Below are 16,887 nucleotides of genomic sequence, written 5' to 3'. Positions count from 1 at the left end.
TGTAACTGGGATCTCCCAGTCTTGTTTCTCAACAACTCTCTCCTTTCCCCCCTCCTGCAAAGCCCTCTGTCTCAGCTCAGCCCAGCCCAGCTCTGCTCTCCTGCGGCAGCTAAGCTTGTTTTTGCGACATAGCTCTGGAGCAATCAGCCTGACAAGGCCGGCCCACTTTTTTCCTTCTCCTCTCCTACCCAACCCAACCCCCTCCTGCCTTTTCCAATATTACACTTTGTTGTTTTTTTGTTGTTTTTTTTACTGCATTTCTCTCCTCCTTTCTGTTTTTCTGTATATGTCTCACACTCCCTGCCTCTCTGTCCCTCTTTCTGTCTAAATTCCTGTTTTCTCCTTTCCTTGTCTGCGCTCTCCACCCCTCCTCCTCTTCCTCGTTCACTCTCTTCTCTCTGTAAATCAGCTTTCATAACGCTGTGCAGCGCAGCCTTGTTTTGCGAGGCTCTGACGCTGGCAGTATTCAGAGTCCGGGGCCAGTTTCCTGTTGCTATTCTGGGGCCCTTGCTTCCTGTGAGAACTGTTTTTATTCATATTCCAGGGTGCCTCCTTGCTCTCACTCATTCTCACCCCTCCCTCCTTCTAGTTCGTCTGTTTCTCTTCCCTGCTTTCTGTGTGTCTCACCCTTTCCCCCTCTCTTCTATGTGATTTTTAATTAATGTACTTGAGAATATTCAATCTGCTGGCAAAGTGTGTTGTTTTGCATTTCGCTTCACTGAATTGTTTCTCAGCCTGCAAAATCCAAGCCACATTTTGCTCTTGTGAGCTTGCACACACACACACACACACACACACACACACACACACACACACACACACACACACACACACACACTCACACACACTCACATACACACAGACACCACACTCTCCCTCTCCCTTTTGCTCTCTCGGCTCACTCACACACTCTTGCACACTCTCCCATGCCCCTCCCCTCAGCCTCCATTTTTGCTGGGCTGAGCTAGTTTTGCAGCACAAAGACTGTGGCTGACTGCAGCACTGTCTGTCCTCTACTTTCCCTGCCTCTCAATGGAACTAAGCCTGGATGGATGAAACCAGCTTCACAATGATATTAACCCTCACTCTATGAAATAACCTCTGTTAAAATTTTTCGCCCTCTTCCCAGTTAAATCACGGACTATGTCAGTTGCTTTCATAGCGCCCTCTAGACATCCTGCGTGTGTGACAGTAGGAGGGGAGGGGCAATGCTTCTCTGTAAAGCAGGCAGACAGGCTATAGGGTGTGAAGGCTCCCCATTACCCCCCCCCCCCACACACACACACACACACACACACACACATTTCCCTGAGGCCCCTCTATCCCTCAGCTCTCTGTATCCCAGCACCCCTCACCGCCGGCTGGGCAGCTGCCTGCCTCACTCCGGCATCTGTGCACTGCCCTGGGACTCCCTGCTACTATTGTGATCACTACAAAAGGCCTCCAACACACACACCATCTCCACATTATTCACAGCAGTCAGACCCTGCACTCTCCTCCCCCATACCCACTCTCACCATTTACTCACTTTGTGAGGCGGTGTGTGTATGTGTTGTATATACTACACATGGATGGCTGCAGCAGTGTCTGTGTGCCCCCCCCCCCTTTTTTGTTATCCTCACAGAGAAGTTCAAAAATTTCAAATTTGGTGCATCTAAAAAGTAACTCCCTACTCGGAAAGATTCATAGTTTCCTCTTTTGTGGACCGCAGCATTTTACTACATGTTATAGCAGGATTGATATCTCTTACTAATACAGGGCACTTTTTTACCGCCTTTGCTCTTCTACTTTTTTCCATGTTTTCATCCATCTGTGGCTTCTGATAATAGAGTAGCAGTGTAATGGTAACTTCTGGGGTGCTAGAGGTTGCTTGCATGCAGAGGTAGTAGACATTGTGTCTTTTGCACCGATACTCAAGATAATACACCTTACACCAGCAGGGTACTCCCAGCATCTCAGCATTGTGTCACCCTAATGGCATTGTTAGTTATTTTTCTTCCTGTAAAAGCTCAAATAAGAGCCAACTGATGCTTTTTTCTTAACCAAAATGTGCTATTTTAGCAGTCAGTTGTCCACCACTCATCTACTTCATCTTCTTAGAGAAGGTTTTCATGGCAAACCTATAACTGGGTACAGAGAGGTTTTCATCAGCCTGTGCTCGATGTGAAACCCTGTAATGGCTGCTGCTGTTATATGAGGCAGGGGCCTGCCTTGCTTCTCCTCCTTTCTCCAGTTCTTCCCTCATAGTGGAATGGGAGTGCCCCCTTATGGTTGAGCTCAGCCCTGCAAAACTGGGGCTAGGGCTGCCTCCCCTAAGCTCCCATTGGAGTTCCCAGATGCCTTGGACCTGGCCAGTGACTGAGATGCAGAGGTGGGACCCCTGGACAGGTAGCTGAACCAACAGCAACCCCCGTCTGCCTTTTCCTACCATTATCTTCCATTAACCCAGCTGTGTGCTTCCATGCTTCCATTTTCCTCATACTCGCACAATCTCCAGAACGAGAAAACATTTTATATTGGTAATGAACACATCTTGTCATCCTTTTTGTTTTGCTGCCCCATGGTATCATAATTGGCATGCATTAAGTAATCGTTATCAAAACGTAACTGATACAGAGTTGATAACCTGGTAAAATAAACAAAGTGACAATATACATTGATTTCTGTAGGCATAAAGGAGTAATATGAACTTTATTTTTCCATGTGTCACTTGCTTTGCTAAAGATGGCCTGCATGTTACTTTGTCTTGAGCATCTATTTGTTTTGTGTATACGTGCGTGCGTGTGTGTGTGTCTTTGATTGTTGTCTTCAGATAATCTACGTCTTGGGTCAGTTACATCAGGTTCACACCTACAGAGGCTGAGCTGGAAGAAATAGAACTAAAATATGTGGAGAGGATTTTACTTGATCTTCTGCTTAAAAGGGAAGAGATGACTTTTCCCATGACCCCATGTAGCTATCAAAAGCCTACTTGGCTTGAATGAGTGGTAAGTGTGCAGTGCTGGAGTGTTCTTGCTGACAAGGTCACCAGCATATAAACATAAACAGAGGGCAGAGAAGTTCAAGGTTCTGTTGTTTGTCCACTCAGTGTGTGTGTTTCTCCCAGGTTCTCTCAGTGCAAAAGCCTGGAGTCTGTGTGTGATTAAAAATTGGTGGGTTGGGGGCTTTGGTGTGTCTGTGTTTCCTGTAACAATGACAGGCTTCTTCTTTTGTAGTAGCTGACTGCACCGTGACCCACTCAGGTGCACAGTAAGGCCAGAGAGAGAGAGAGAGAGAGAGAGAGATGGCAGCAGCGGGGGGAGGGACTGACTCTGCTGCCCTAATGTGTCAGCCCCTAATGTGTCAACCACGTGGATCATAGTAACCATGGCAGCCCTTAAGATGCAACCCTCCTCTTCTATCAACCTAACCTCCCCCTCCCTCTCCCATTTTTTCTCCCAAAGAGGATGTGAGAGCATTTTTTGTTTTTGATTTGTGTTCAGCGTGTGGAAGCCTGACAGCCGTGTGTGTGTGTGTGTGTGTGTGTGTGTGTGTGTGTGTGTGTGAGAGAGAGAGAGAGAGAGAGAGAGAGAGAGACTCTGCCCACTCTGCCTCCCTCCTCACCACCCGCAAGCATTACTGGATCTAGTTACACTGGTGGCCAGGGTCACACATTCCAGATATGTTTCATTATCTCAGGGCTGCTACACTACCTGTCTTCTCCCACTTTCTCGCAACCAAAAGAGAAAGAAATCCGGTGGCTTGGCAGACTAATGGCTCTGGTCAGGCTTGACTGATTCAGTGAAGTAATCTGCAAATGGAATACATTAAGACGGCAGAGAGGAGAGCAGAGCAGATGAGTCAGAGACAGCACTGGCACACACGACCAGTGGTGAATATTGACACAGTGGGAGTAGTGTAGACCGCTCTTAGCCAAACTTATGAACGATAATTACATTAGAGGAATTTTCATCCGATTGTTTAAGCATTTATATTTCATATAAATCAGTCTCTGTTCCTACATCAACCACTGCAAACACTATTCTGCAGCTCTGAAGTTCCATGTTAGGCAGTGCTGGGAAAACACAAAATGGCTGCCACAGAGGCAGGCTTGAAGCTTCACAGAGCTGCACATCTCTCCCTCTCTCCGCAACACAGCTTCTCCTTCTCCCTGTATAGAGCAGAATTAGCATCAGTGTGTGTTTTAATGCACACTCATTTAATGAGCTGAAATGTTTGTCATGGTGTCAATATTCATCAGCACTCATACACACACACACACACACACACACACACACATACACACCCCATTCCCCACCATACACACACATTCACAGTCACGGCCACCCCAATATCCTTGAACTCTTCCTCACGCCTTGATCCATATCCTCTCCATCAAATGTCTTTTAATTATGAGTGTGTTGAATAGCAGAGCCCCGGTAGCACATCCTCCCCTACACACTGACATAAACACACAGTCCTACCCTCCCCTCTTCTCTTGCTGTCCGGCTTGTGCAGTCAGCAGAATAGGCTGGTGTGTGCAGTATTGAGCCAGGGAAAATCAATGACTGCAGAGTGGGACTAGGTAGGTGTGTGTGTGCGTGTGTGTCCGTGTGCGTGCGTGTGCGTGCGTGTGTGAGTGCATGATACCTCTGCCTATCCAAGCTGAGGGACCAAAGCTGTTAGTTTTCAGATATTTACAGAAGGGGTAGTCCTGTATCCAGCAGATGTCTTTGATTTCCTCTAGATTACAAGCAATAAAAAACTATTTTCAGCGACTTGAAATACTCCATACTCTGTTGAACTACCATACAGTTATTAGTATTAGTGGGATTACAGCTCATTGATGTGACAGGTACATGCCTTTTTTCAGTGGTGATTTCATCCAGACCCCCCAAAGACTTCATATACCTGAAACACAAGGCAGCATGATTTGAACAAAGTCTTGAAAGTTTGAAATTGATTTTAACTAAGTTCTAACTCAAATATAATACATTTTAACTCTATTTTAAAGGTTTAAAAATATATTTCAATTTGACTTAAAAATGCTTGGGTGTCAGATTTTCCTCATTTGCTCTCCAGAACGAGAAAACATTTTATATCTGGAATGAGCACATCTTGTCATCCTTTTTGTTTTGCTGCCCCATGGTATTATAATTGGCATGCCTTAAGTGATCATTATCAAAACGTAACTGATACAGAGTTGATATGACAACCTGGTAAAATAAACAAAGTGACAATATACATTGATCTCTGTAGACATAAAAGGAGTAATATGAACTTTATTTTTGGCAGTTGCATTGGGTAACAGTTTGATGGATGATGGAAGTGTTGGGAAATGTTGGTGTAGGCACTCTGAAGATGTGTGAAAAGTATTAGTATTAGAAATTTTCTCTTACAAACCCTAAAGGCAACATTATGTTCACTCAGATCTAAACTGTGCAATCTTGTCAAGAAGTCTGAAAACAGTAATCACCTGTGTGCGCTTTTACAGAGTTTTACCTCAGCCGCACCCTTTATGGCTATGTGAAGAAGCACCCTTACCATTTTTAGGTTTAGTTAAGACAGCAATTGTATTAGGTCAGATCTTTTCAAATGTATGTATTTTCACAACTACAAAGCACTCTCGACACTTTCAGATTCAGATAAAGAAAACTTCATTTTTCCCTGTGGGGGCAATTAGAGCAGAGAGTGGTACAGTTGGTTACACAACGACATACATAGTTAAAGGAAGTGCAAGGAAGTCTGTACCTCCGACTTTTTGGCTGAATCATAATGCCTAGGCTATTGAGCTGTCGTGGGTGCATGTACTGATTAGTAGCTTGAAGGCTATTGTTAATGTGTGTTGGCTGCCAAACTGTGTGACGTTTGGCTGACTTGTACTATAAACAACCTTCCCATGTAATAAATACTTTCTATGTGTTTTTCTTGGTATATTTCTAAGTAGACTCATGATACCTTTTCTTAATTATATTGCAACCCAAAATGGTAATATTGAACACAATAGTTTATTTATGACTCTTTCACTCTTATTGGGATGCACTAGATGGCTTAGGTTGCTTTGGTTTTAAGGTCAGGTCAGTTTCTGCTGAATAACAAGGAAGAAAACACTAATACCCTTTTCACACTGAAAACATCAACAAGGGTTTTTTGGACCCATGTTCGCTCTGCATTAAGGGTGCATTCAAGCTTCCAGAAGACCTGGGTCTGAACTCCCACTGCGAGGGCTGCATGCCTGTGTTTTTCTCTCTCATACATCATCGCGCTGACAACGTCATCATTACACATAAACGTGCACCGAAACACTGAGAGGCAAACAAACAACAACATGAACGTCGACGAGTCGAACGTTAGCGTTGTTGTTGCGTGCATTGCAATGTTGTCTCTTTTGCAAAGCATACAAACTCGGCACGGATTGGAAAATGTCCGAGCGCTAATGCAGCAAAGGAGGATGGACTTTTTAGGTAGTCTGGAAGGGAGCCGAAGAAGCTACAGGTAAAGCCTGACAGGCGGCACAGTGACAAAATCAGGATGCGACAGGAAGGTTGCATGAAACCTGAGACGATATGGGTTGCCTTTTTCACACTGCAAGTGAGCCAAGCCGAGCCGCTAAACACCCAGGTTGCTTGGCGAGTCGGTCGACACAGGTAGAAATGCCGAGTCGACCCTTTCAGAGTGCCCAAAAACCTGTGTTGACCCGCATTTTTGGTGCAGTGTGAAAGGGGCTTAAGTGACCTACAGGGTTTGTTTGTTTTTAGTTATTCAATAGAGATGGTAAGCATTGGGCCCATAGTAGTTTGTTCAAAGTTGTGAAGTAAATAAGACTGCAACATTGACAAAATGTTTAATGTCAGTTTTCTGTACAAAACAGTTGACTTCAGTAGAGAACCATAATTTAAGATCTGGGCTGTAGCTGCAACTGCTATGGGTAACCCCCAAACGTGGCCTAGTGATTCACATTCTTTGCTACAAATTTAGAATTCTTTGTCTTGTTGAGACTCTGATTTTAAGAAGCAGTCCTACGAGTATGATTTGTGATATTATGCATATTTTGATTGCTGATTCTTACGTGAAATTCTGCATACATGAGTAGAATGTAAAACATTAAGCCTCCAGTGCACATACATCGAGAAGTAGGAGACATCTTGTAGCCAGTAGTTAATCATCTGAGATGAAAGAGTATTTGTATACTCATGTCATCTGGATTTTATTATGAGGGAGAGGAGTAGGTCTCATTTTAAGGTTTTTCATGGGGTAATTATTAGTGCTGTACAATTTGGTCATATTGTGGATATTATGTACAATATTGCCACATAATAAAGAAATGGTATCGTGAGTTTTTTTTTCTTGCTCAAGAACATTGTGCACAGATAAGTGCTGATTTTGAGATGTGTTTCTCAGCTCAAACATACAAGCTTCAACTAACATAAAAATACAACAAACATTTATTCAGGACCGTTTACAAAATAACTTCACCAAATTAAATAGCGGTCACAAAAAATTATACAACATGCTTGGTGTTCAAATTGATAATTATGTGTTTGCTATATTTTTGTTTTTTTAAGTTATATAATTACACATGCTATAAAAAAAATTGACACAATTAATTACTATGCAGCATTACCAATTTTTTTTTTTTGCGCAACTGGACTCGGACTGTTTAAGTATTAAAGAATATTTTTGTGTTGTGTGTGTATATATATATATATATATATATATAGATAGATAGATATGTATAGATAGATAGATAGATATATAGATATGTATATATATATATATAGATATGTATATATATAGATATAGATATGTATATATATAGATATGTATATATATAGATATAGATATAGATATGTGTGTATGTATATATATATATACACATACATGTGTGTGTATGTATGTATGTATATATATATACATACATATGTGTGTATGTGTATATGTATATATATATATAATAATATGTGTGTGTGTATATATACACACACACACACACACACACACACACACACACACACACACACATATATATATATATATATATATATATATATATATATATATATATATATATATATATATATATAATGTACATACACAGATTTTTGAGCCAAGAAACACAAGGAAAGGGACATTAAAGCAAAAATTAATCTGTTAAATTAAATCTGTGCTGTGGTCTGATAAGTCCAAATTTGAGATCTTTGGTTCCACACGCCGTGTCTTTGTCCAACGTGGAAAAGGTGAACGGAAGGTCTTTTCATGCATGGTTCCCACTGTGAAGCATAGAGGAGGAGGTGTGATGGTGTGAGGGTGCTTTGCTGGTGACACTTTTGGGGATTTATTCAAATTTGAAGGTACACAGAACCAGCATGTCTACCACAGCATCCTGCAGTGGCTTGCCATCCCATCTGGTTTGTGTTTAGTTGGACCATCAGTGATTTTTCATTAGGACAATGACCCCATACCTCCAGGTTGAGTAAGTGCTGTTTGACCAAGAAGGATAGTGATGGAGTGCTGTGCCAGATGACCTGGCCTCCACAGTCACCTGACCTAAACCCAGTCGAGAAGATTTGGGATGAGATAGACCATAGAATGAAGACAAAAGGACCAACAAGTGCTCAGCATCTCTGGGAACTCCTTCAAGACTGTTGGGAAACCACTTTAGCTAATCAAGAGAATGCCAAGTGTGTACAAAGCAAAAATAAAAGCAAAGGGTGGCTATTTTAAAGAATCTAAAATAGAATAAGAATACTTTATTAATCCTACACAGGGGAAATTTAAATAGTTTCAGCAGCATTTACAGAGTAAAGAAGAAAGGATAAATTAAATTAAAAGAAAATATTTATGAAATGAGAAACAAACAAAAACTAAAATATTAACATTTGTATCGGAATATATATATATCTATATATATATAGATATATATATATATAGATTTATATCTATCTATCTATATCTATATATATATAGATATATAGATATATAGATTTATATAGATATAGATATAGATATTTATATTTATATATATATAGATATATATATAGGGGTTTGTTCATAGCTTTGATGCCTTTATTGGGAATCTACAATGTAAGTAGCCATGAAAATAAAGAACCTCTCCCTAATCAGGATGGATCCTTCCTTTCTTCTCGGCCCCTCTTTCTTTTCTTTTCTGATGTGTGTATTTCTTGTGCCCAACGGTGAACTCCTGCTGAGTTCTTACCCCAAGATATAACTCCAGGCATTGACCCCTGACCTTTTTGCCCTGTGGTCTAGTCCTGTGATTCAGATGCCAAAGATTTAAATGTGGAAGCCAGCAAAGTGGTCACTGTGGCAGGAGCTCCTTGTCAGGTGACCAGTCTTGTGACATCTTAGTGTAGTTGGGGGTGGTGCTGGTGTTCCGCTGACTGCTGTAGAAAGGAGCCCTCCATGGTTTAAACAAGGAATGTTAGTTTTTGATCTCTGCTCCAGAGCATTAAGCTCTCACCACTTTGTTTCATTAACACAGCATGGCTCTGCCTTCCTCTTACCCGCTTTTACATTTGAGAATATTAATTAGTGTCATGCAATAAAAGTGTCTCCTAATCATCTATGAAGGCAGAATCACATGGATTTGGAGCTGCCACATTTCCTGTGCAGGTCATGAAAATTTAAGTGGTTGGAGTCACAGAAGTGAGAGCTATATGCAGGGCAGAGGGAGAAAGGGAGAGAGATTGTGAATCAGCGTTCTCCTCCTGTCACTCCCTCTGAGGTTTCTCCATCAGGTCACATCCCAAAAATAGCAACGGGCACTGTTTCAAGTACAAAACCGCCAGCTTCAGGGCCGCAGCCAGCCTGCAAGTGTGAGATTTCTATGGGAATAGTTGGCCACCTTCCAGTGTGTGTTTTTTTTCCCCTCCCCTGCCTTTTTTTCCCTTCTCCAATGTGACTGGCAGATGAGCTTGCATTTCTGAGTGAGCACATGGGCTCCATGTGAGTGGCCAGTGTGTAAACATTCACCTTCCCACAAACATAATAATCATCTACTGCCTCCCTTCCTGCCTGCCTCCTTGTCTTTGTGTCACAGCCAGCGAAGCTCAATAACAACACCACGTGGCCCCAGAGACTGTGCTTGGCTCCAATTATTTCAACTGCCTCCCAAGATGACTTGTGTCAAATAATTTCGTCCTTACCTTCTCATTGCAAGGCACCCAAACTCAACTCTCTTTGCATGAGGGGGATCATTTCAAGTATTTGAGATAGGAAAAAAGAAGAAAGAAGGCATCGTACCTGAGTGTGTCAGAGAGAAAAACATGGATGCCCCCAAATGATGGCAACAATAGATCTCATGTATTAGCAGTTATTTAAATGTCTACTCACTTGATTTTGATATTAAGTAAACACCAATTCCCCAACACACAGTGACATACAAAATATTGGTGTACCATTTGAATGTGTTTAATTTGTCTCTTAATTTATCCACCTCCTCAAAATTGCATAGAGGGCTGCTTTGTTGTAATTGTCTTGTGTCTGTCATATTACAAAGTGCTATCTGCATTTGAATTACGTGTGATAATTTTTTTCCTTTCAATAAATATATGGTAAATCTTTCAAACAGTCCCACTTCCACTTTTCTTTTGAGGTTCGTGCAGTCTATAGAAACTCAGAATGGGTACAAAGTTTAACTAAATTTAACTCTTAACTGTGTTCATTTAGGACCTGTCGGGTTCCATCGATGACTTGCCCACTGGTACAGAGGGAGCCCTGAGCCCAGGCGTCAGCACCTCAGGGGTGTCAAGCAGTCAAGGGGAACAAAGCAACCCTGCTCAGTCGCCCTTTTCTCCGCACACGTCTCCACACCTGCCAGGAATACGTGGGCCTTCGCCGTCACCTGTTGGCTCCCCTGCAAGTGTCACCCCCTCCCGAACTGGCCCTCTGTCCCCTGCCGCTGTGCCAGGTTAAAAAAAATTGATTTTTGAAAATGCAAGAATTACTTTGTTCAAGCAGTAACAAAGCTTGAGGGGTTTCATGTCATGATGTTACACTTCTTCATCACTGCTGTGAGTAGAGCTAAAATGATCCAAATCCAGCATGCGTAGAGACACCATAATAACCTTGATACTATGTGCTGGGACATACTTTAGAAATTTGGAAGCCAACACCAGCCAGATGTTCTAAAAAAATTAAAAATGAAAATGCACACTAAATCCTTTTGCACTTTCCACTGTAAAAACCTCCTGTGGCTGCTCTTCATCAAAAATAGAAAACAGGCATCGGGTCATGACTTATGACTGATGATCCTGATTTACCAATGTGAGCCCTCATTGCTTCATCCTCTGCCTTTTTCAAAAAGTTAAATGTTCCTATTTCATTATAGTCACATCAGGTGGACTTGATCCAGGTAGCTAACTGATTAGGAGCAATAGCACACCCTGAGCAAAACTTCAGATAGATAGAAAAAAAAAAAGATAAACACAGCCATATTACTCAGCACCCTTAATCATCATTCAAAGACCAAACAAGGGTTTGTCAAAATAAAAGCCCCAACTATGGCCCCCATTAGACCAGGAGTACCATAGTTAGCTGGTCACATTATAAACCCTACAATAATGCAACATTTGAACAGCTCCTACTTGTGATTCCATGAAATTTCATCAAATTCTGAGGAATGTAAATAAATAACATTTGCACTGCATGTGTCCAGCAGGTAATCAGATGCCTCCTCGGCCCCCAAGTGTCCAGTCAGACAGCATTATGCACTCTTCCATGAACCAGTCAGGCATGGGCCAAGACAGGGGTGTGTATGGAGACATTTTACAATTGCGCTTTAGCACACATTTTTCCTTAGCCTGTATTTTTAGATAAAATGTTTCTTGTACTCTGAATTGTCTGGTCAAATGTTGGTACTAAAAACAGCCATGGTTTGCTTCTTTATGAGAACATGAAAAGCTAGGTTCAAAATCTTTTATGTTGCTGTATGTTTAAGCAGATGTCTTCTTTAATTGAGTCTAAATGGAAGAAGAAAAATGTGTCTAATGAAGCTGACTCAAAAATGCTCTCACTCTCCAGTGTACATGCGCAACCCTCAGATGCCTCCTTATGGGTCCCCTGGACAATCTGGATCTGCCTTATCTCCACGCCAGTCTTCAGGAGGCCAGATGCATGGTGGAATGGGACCTTATCTCCAGAATAACTCGATGGGAAACTATGGGCCTCAGGGGGGTCAGTATGGCCAACAAGGTGAGGCCTCAGGGCCAATAAAATAAAAGTTTAATATGATTAAATACAGAAACAATATAATATGATAGAAGAACATAAGATTTAGAGGTACATTCTGAACGATTTTTTTAAACCTTTAAAATATTACGAATGAGTCCACAGTTGTCTTTTTGTGAGAATCACTTAGTTTTGTAGATAGCCCAAATTTTACTTTGACATTTTCTCTCACTTAGCATATTTATCAAATTAGATCACTTCACTTTTAAGTCTCAGATGGTTTCTTTGAGCATTGAAGAAGTTCTGCTATGAGTCATAGCAGTGAATAGCAAGGGCCAGATAAAGCCCGCATCACCAGGCTGCTTGTCAGAACAGGCAGCACAGAGGTAAATTTAGAGCTGGACCACTGAAACATTTAATCTTGTCAGGCGGCTCATCCACAGATTTTTCAGTTTCAATTTAAGTGCATATTACAAACACCTAGGGCTGGCATCATTTGCAGTTTGGTGGTTGTTTGAAGCTGCCTCACACATATAATTGTTGATCCGTTTCTGATACTTTTAGGTTACCCCAGGCAGCCTGGTTACACAGGGATGCCCAACGCTAACTACCCCAGCGGCCCTGGTATGGGCAGCTCCATGAACCCCATGCCTGGCCAGGGCAGCGGGGCTCCATATGGAAACATGCCACCTGGTAGAATCGGCCCTGGACAGATGGGTTCTCGGCCCTACGGTCCTGGGATGGGCTCAAACATGGGCACCATGCTTCCTCAGGTGGCACCTGGGATGTGTCCCCCTCCAGGCATGAACAGGAAAGACAGTGGGCCCACCATGCACCATGGACCCACAAACTCCATACACAACAGGTGGGTACTTACAGCTTCTGCCTGCATCCATGACACACACACACACACACACACACACACACACACACATATAGCGCGTGTGTGTGTGTGTGTGTATTGCATGAATTTGCATTTTGTTCTTGGGATCTTAGGAAAGTTCTGAGTAGAGCTTCAAAATGCAAAAAGAAGAAATGGGAACAAGAGACCAGAAGTTGACCAAAAGTTTTGAGCAGGCAATTTATTGAAAACAACAATTTAACTGAAATAGGTTGTTCATCAGCTGATCAAATAGGAATTAAGCGGAAGAAAATGGATGGATGGAAAACTGGTGCTTACTACAGCCCAATAAGCATCAGACGGCATCTGCAAAGGAAGGGCTTCAGAAACAAAAAACGTTTTCAAAGGCCACGTCTCCTTCAACGCCACAAAATTGCCCTTTTGGACTTTGCAAGGGAGCACCAAACATGGGGCCATCAAAGGTTGAAGAAAGTTTTATTCTCTGACAAGAAAAAATTTAACCTTGATGGTCCTGGTGGCTTCCAATGTTACAGGCATAACAAGGAGATGCTACCTGAGATGTTCTCTATGCGGCACAGTTGAGGGGGCGCCATCATGATCTGGGGTGCTTTTTCCTTCATTGGAACAATGGAGCTCCAGGTTGTGCAGGGGAATCGAACAGCAGCTGGCTATGTGGAGATGTTGCAGCGGGCATCCCTCATGACTGAGGGCCCTAGTCTGTGTGGTAATGACTGGGTTTTTCAGCAGGACAACGCTACAATTCACAATGACCGTCTGACCAAGAATTTTTTCCAGGAGAATAACATCACTCTTTTGGACCATCCTGCATGTTCCCCTGATCTAAATCCATTTGAGAACATTTGCGGATGGATGGCAAGGGAAGTTTACAAAAATGAACATCAGTTCCAGAAGGTGGACGCCCCCCATGAAGCCATCTTCACCACTTGGAGCAACATTCCCAATGGCCTTTTGGAAACACTTGCATCAAGGATGCCAAAACAAATTGCTGAAGTGATCAACAATAATGGTGAAGCTACTCATTACTGAGTCAGTTTTTGACACTTCAGTTTCTCTTTTAGGAGGTTTTCAGGGTTTTTTGAGCTGTGGTCTTAAACTTTTGATCAGTTGATGAACAACCTATTTCAGTTAAATTGTTGTTTTCAATAAATTGCCTGGTCTCAGAGATCAGGGAATTACATCCTCCAAAGTGAGAATGACAGCTCAGCCTACAGTTAGCTGAATTAGGTAAATACAAGGAAAGAGAGAAGCACGGAGTTGTTAGATTTAAACACAAACATACTAATAGGATAACAGACTCTTCAGTCTTTATGAGAAAATTATTTAGATACAGTGTATTTCTTCTCAGCAAGCATTCTTTTCTTCAGGCCGCCTGGCTACCCTAACATGTCCCAGGGCATGATGGGAGCAGGTTCTCCATACGGCCCTGGCATGAACAACATGCACGGTATGATGAACCAGGGAGGGCCAAGTCCATACCCAATGGGAACAAACATGGCAAACAACACCCCTGGTGAGTACAAGCTACATAGCAGCTTATCAGGTGACTGTGTACTGCTCTGGGCCTATAAGTTTAGTCTATAAAATGGTTTTACAGACTTGTAATCATTTGTTTTTATACAAAGGGATGGCTCAGAGCTCAGAGTTTGGCATGGACAAAATGAACCCTGCCCAGAAGATGAACAACAAAGTTGAAGGGACTCCCAAGACTGAATCCAAAAAGGTAGAAGTTTTAATCACAAAATAGACATGTGGTTGTGCAGAATTCTTTGTTGTCTCACAACATCCTTTATTGTCTGTCCCTTAGAAGTCCAGTTCTTCTACCATCACCAATGAGAAGATCACTCGTCTGTATGAGCTTGGTCCAGAGCCAGAGAGGAAGATGTGGGTGGACCGGTACCTGGCCTTTGCAGAGGAGAAGGCTATGGGCATGAACAACCTACCTGCTGTAGGACGCAAGCCTCTTGATCTGTTCAGACTCTATGTGTCTGTCAAAGAGATCGGAGGCCTCACCCAGGTGCACCACCATTCCACCAAAACAGACTGCTTTCCGTTTTGTAAGAGCCTGTTCTGTTCTGTGCAGCTTTCTGAGCCTCCTTCTTACCCTCTCGCCCACCAGGTGAACAAGAATAAGAAATGGAGGGAGCTTGCCACTAACCTTAATGTGGGCACATCGAGCAGTGCAGCCAGTTCACTCAAGAAACAGTACATCCAGTGTTTGTATGCCTTTGAGTGCAAGATTGAACGTGGTGAGGACCCACCCCCAGACTTCTTTAATACAGACACCAAAAAGAACCAGCCGAAGATCCAGCCTCCCAGCCCAGGTAAGTCTAAGCTTACATCTACATCTCACTACCTTTTACTTACCCCTTTGAGTTTCACATGATATTTAGCGGAGGCTTGTGTTATTTTTCCCCTTCCCCCTGGCCTGCCTTGTAGTTGAAGTGATATTCATCACCTCCTTGTTGTTCTAGTCAGCTCACATCATGTGTTTTCAAACCTGTGTATTTAATTGTATCCTATTAACTGAAGTGTTAAAAGCCAATTTTATACCATCGTTAATCATCTCTTGTGTGAGGCCAATTAGTGGTTCTCCACAATTACATCCATTTTATTTTGTTATTTAAAAAGCTTTTTTAAGCTGCCAAATCAGAAGATGTCATGAACAGAAACTCTGCTGAATGTGAACATCCAAGAGTGATATAAAGCCAACATATGACGGTACCAGTTGATGCACAGATAAGAAAAGAAAAACCACAGAGAACCAAGAGTATTTCACACCTCTTGTTTGTCTCTTGTGGGCAATATTTTTGGATGATTTGCTACTTCGTTGGAATTTTTCATGAGATTTGGTTGCAGTTCACAACATCTTTTGTTAAAAGAAACAACTCATAAATAACTTACAGCATATCTTGCAAGTCCCCTTGCAAAGGAAAATCATGTTATACTACTTTACTTGAATTAAGTTACAAAAAGATCTTTCCTATCTCCATCAATAATAATGGCGATGATGTGTTTTTGTTGGCCAACACAAGAACGTAACATCTTCATAGGTTCCCTCGGCCAAAAGCCAATAGGATTTTTACACTCTCATTTCATCAACATACGATTAGTGTTGAACAAAAGTTTATGAGACTCACTCATTTTGCTCATGAGGATAACCTACACTCTGCAACAATTCCAATTAATGTCACTACAACTAGCATTGCTCTTTTTCTGCTTTTGTTGTGCTGTTTTTTGGCTTGTTTAACCGCTTATTAGCAACTGCCATTTTAAGGTGAATAAATGCTTTAAAATTTACAAGTGCTGTCTTTACTGGTGCATTTTATTCCCTGGAACAAAACATTAAAATATATAAAGCTAGTGTGAATGCCTCGAGATTTCAGGAATTTACCCCCCCCCCCCCCCCCCCAAAAAGAGTAAAAATTTTATCAACTTTGAGACGAGTGAATTGGACATTCAGTACTCTTAACTTACTTCCAGGTTTTAGGACTCACTCCTGTGCCACTCTGTTGTCTAGTTTATTAGAGACCTTAGTATCAATTCGCTCTGCCATTACCAGCTTTTTTTTCTGCTGCTTTTTAACCTTACAGTATATCCAATGATATAGTTATCACTGTGCAGCCTCTTCTCTCTGTGGCATGGCAGAGTTCCTCACCATACACAAATCCTCTGTCTCACCTCTTTAGTTATCAGCACCCACTTTAAACCTACAATGCATAGATGTCCAAGAAATACTGAGAGCTGATCTCACACTCAGATATTGGTAGAAACCAGCAAGGTGACCCAAATCTGTCTCCAAGGTAGGTGGGGCACACTTTGGCCCAACTCTATAGGTG

General features: G+C 42.0%; 1 protein-coding gene across 2 annotated transcripts in view; it reads left to right on the top strand.

The window, feature by feature from the left end:
- arid1ab (AT-rich interactive domain 1Ab) overlaps positions 1-16,887 on the top strand; it is a 74,185-nt gene that overhangs the window by 49,137 nt on the left and 8,161 nt on the right. Inside the window, exons 5-12 of one of the 2 annotated variants that reach the window (XM_086192545.1) lie at positions 10,669-10,909; positions 11,660-11,749; positions 12,022-12,192; positions 12,733-13,033; positions 14,416-14,561; positions 14,674-14,771; positions 14,856-15,065; positions 15,168-15,372. In XM_086192545.1, coding sequence (XP_086048671.1) covers positions 10,669-10,909; positions 11,660-11,749; positions 12,022-12,192; positions 12,733-13,033; positions 14,416-14,561; positions 14,674-14,771; positions 14,856-15,065; positions 15,168-15,372 — 1,462 coding nt within the window. Of the gene's footprint in view, positions 1-10,668; positions 10,910-11,656; positions 11,750-12,021; positions 12,193-12,732; positions 13,034-14,415; positions 14,562-14,673; positions 14,772-14,855; positions 15,066-15,167; positions 15,373-16,887 lie in introns of both variants that reach the window. The other variant, XM_086192544.1, reaches the window with a different exon arrangement.

Source organism: Aulostomus chinensis, chromosome 22, assembly GCF_037954235.1.
Source record: "Aulostomus chinensis isolate RoL2024-O1b breed Wild chromosome 22, RoL_Achi_v1.0, whole genome shotgun sequence".
Lineage (NCBI taxonomy): Eukaryota > Metazoa > Chordata > Actinopteri > Syngnathiformes > Aulostomidae > Aulostomus > Aulostomus chinensis.
This window is presented reverse-complemented; position numbering and strand designations above follow the sequence as displayed.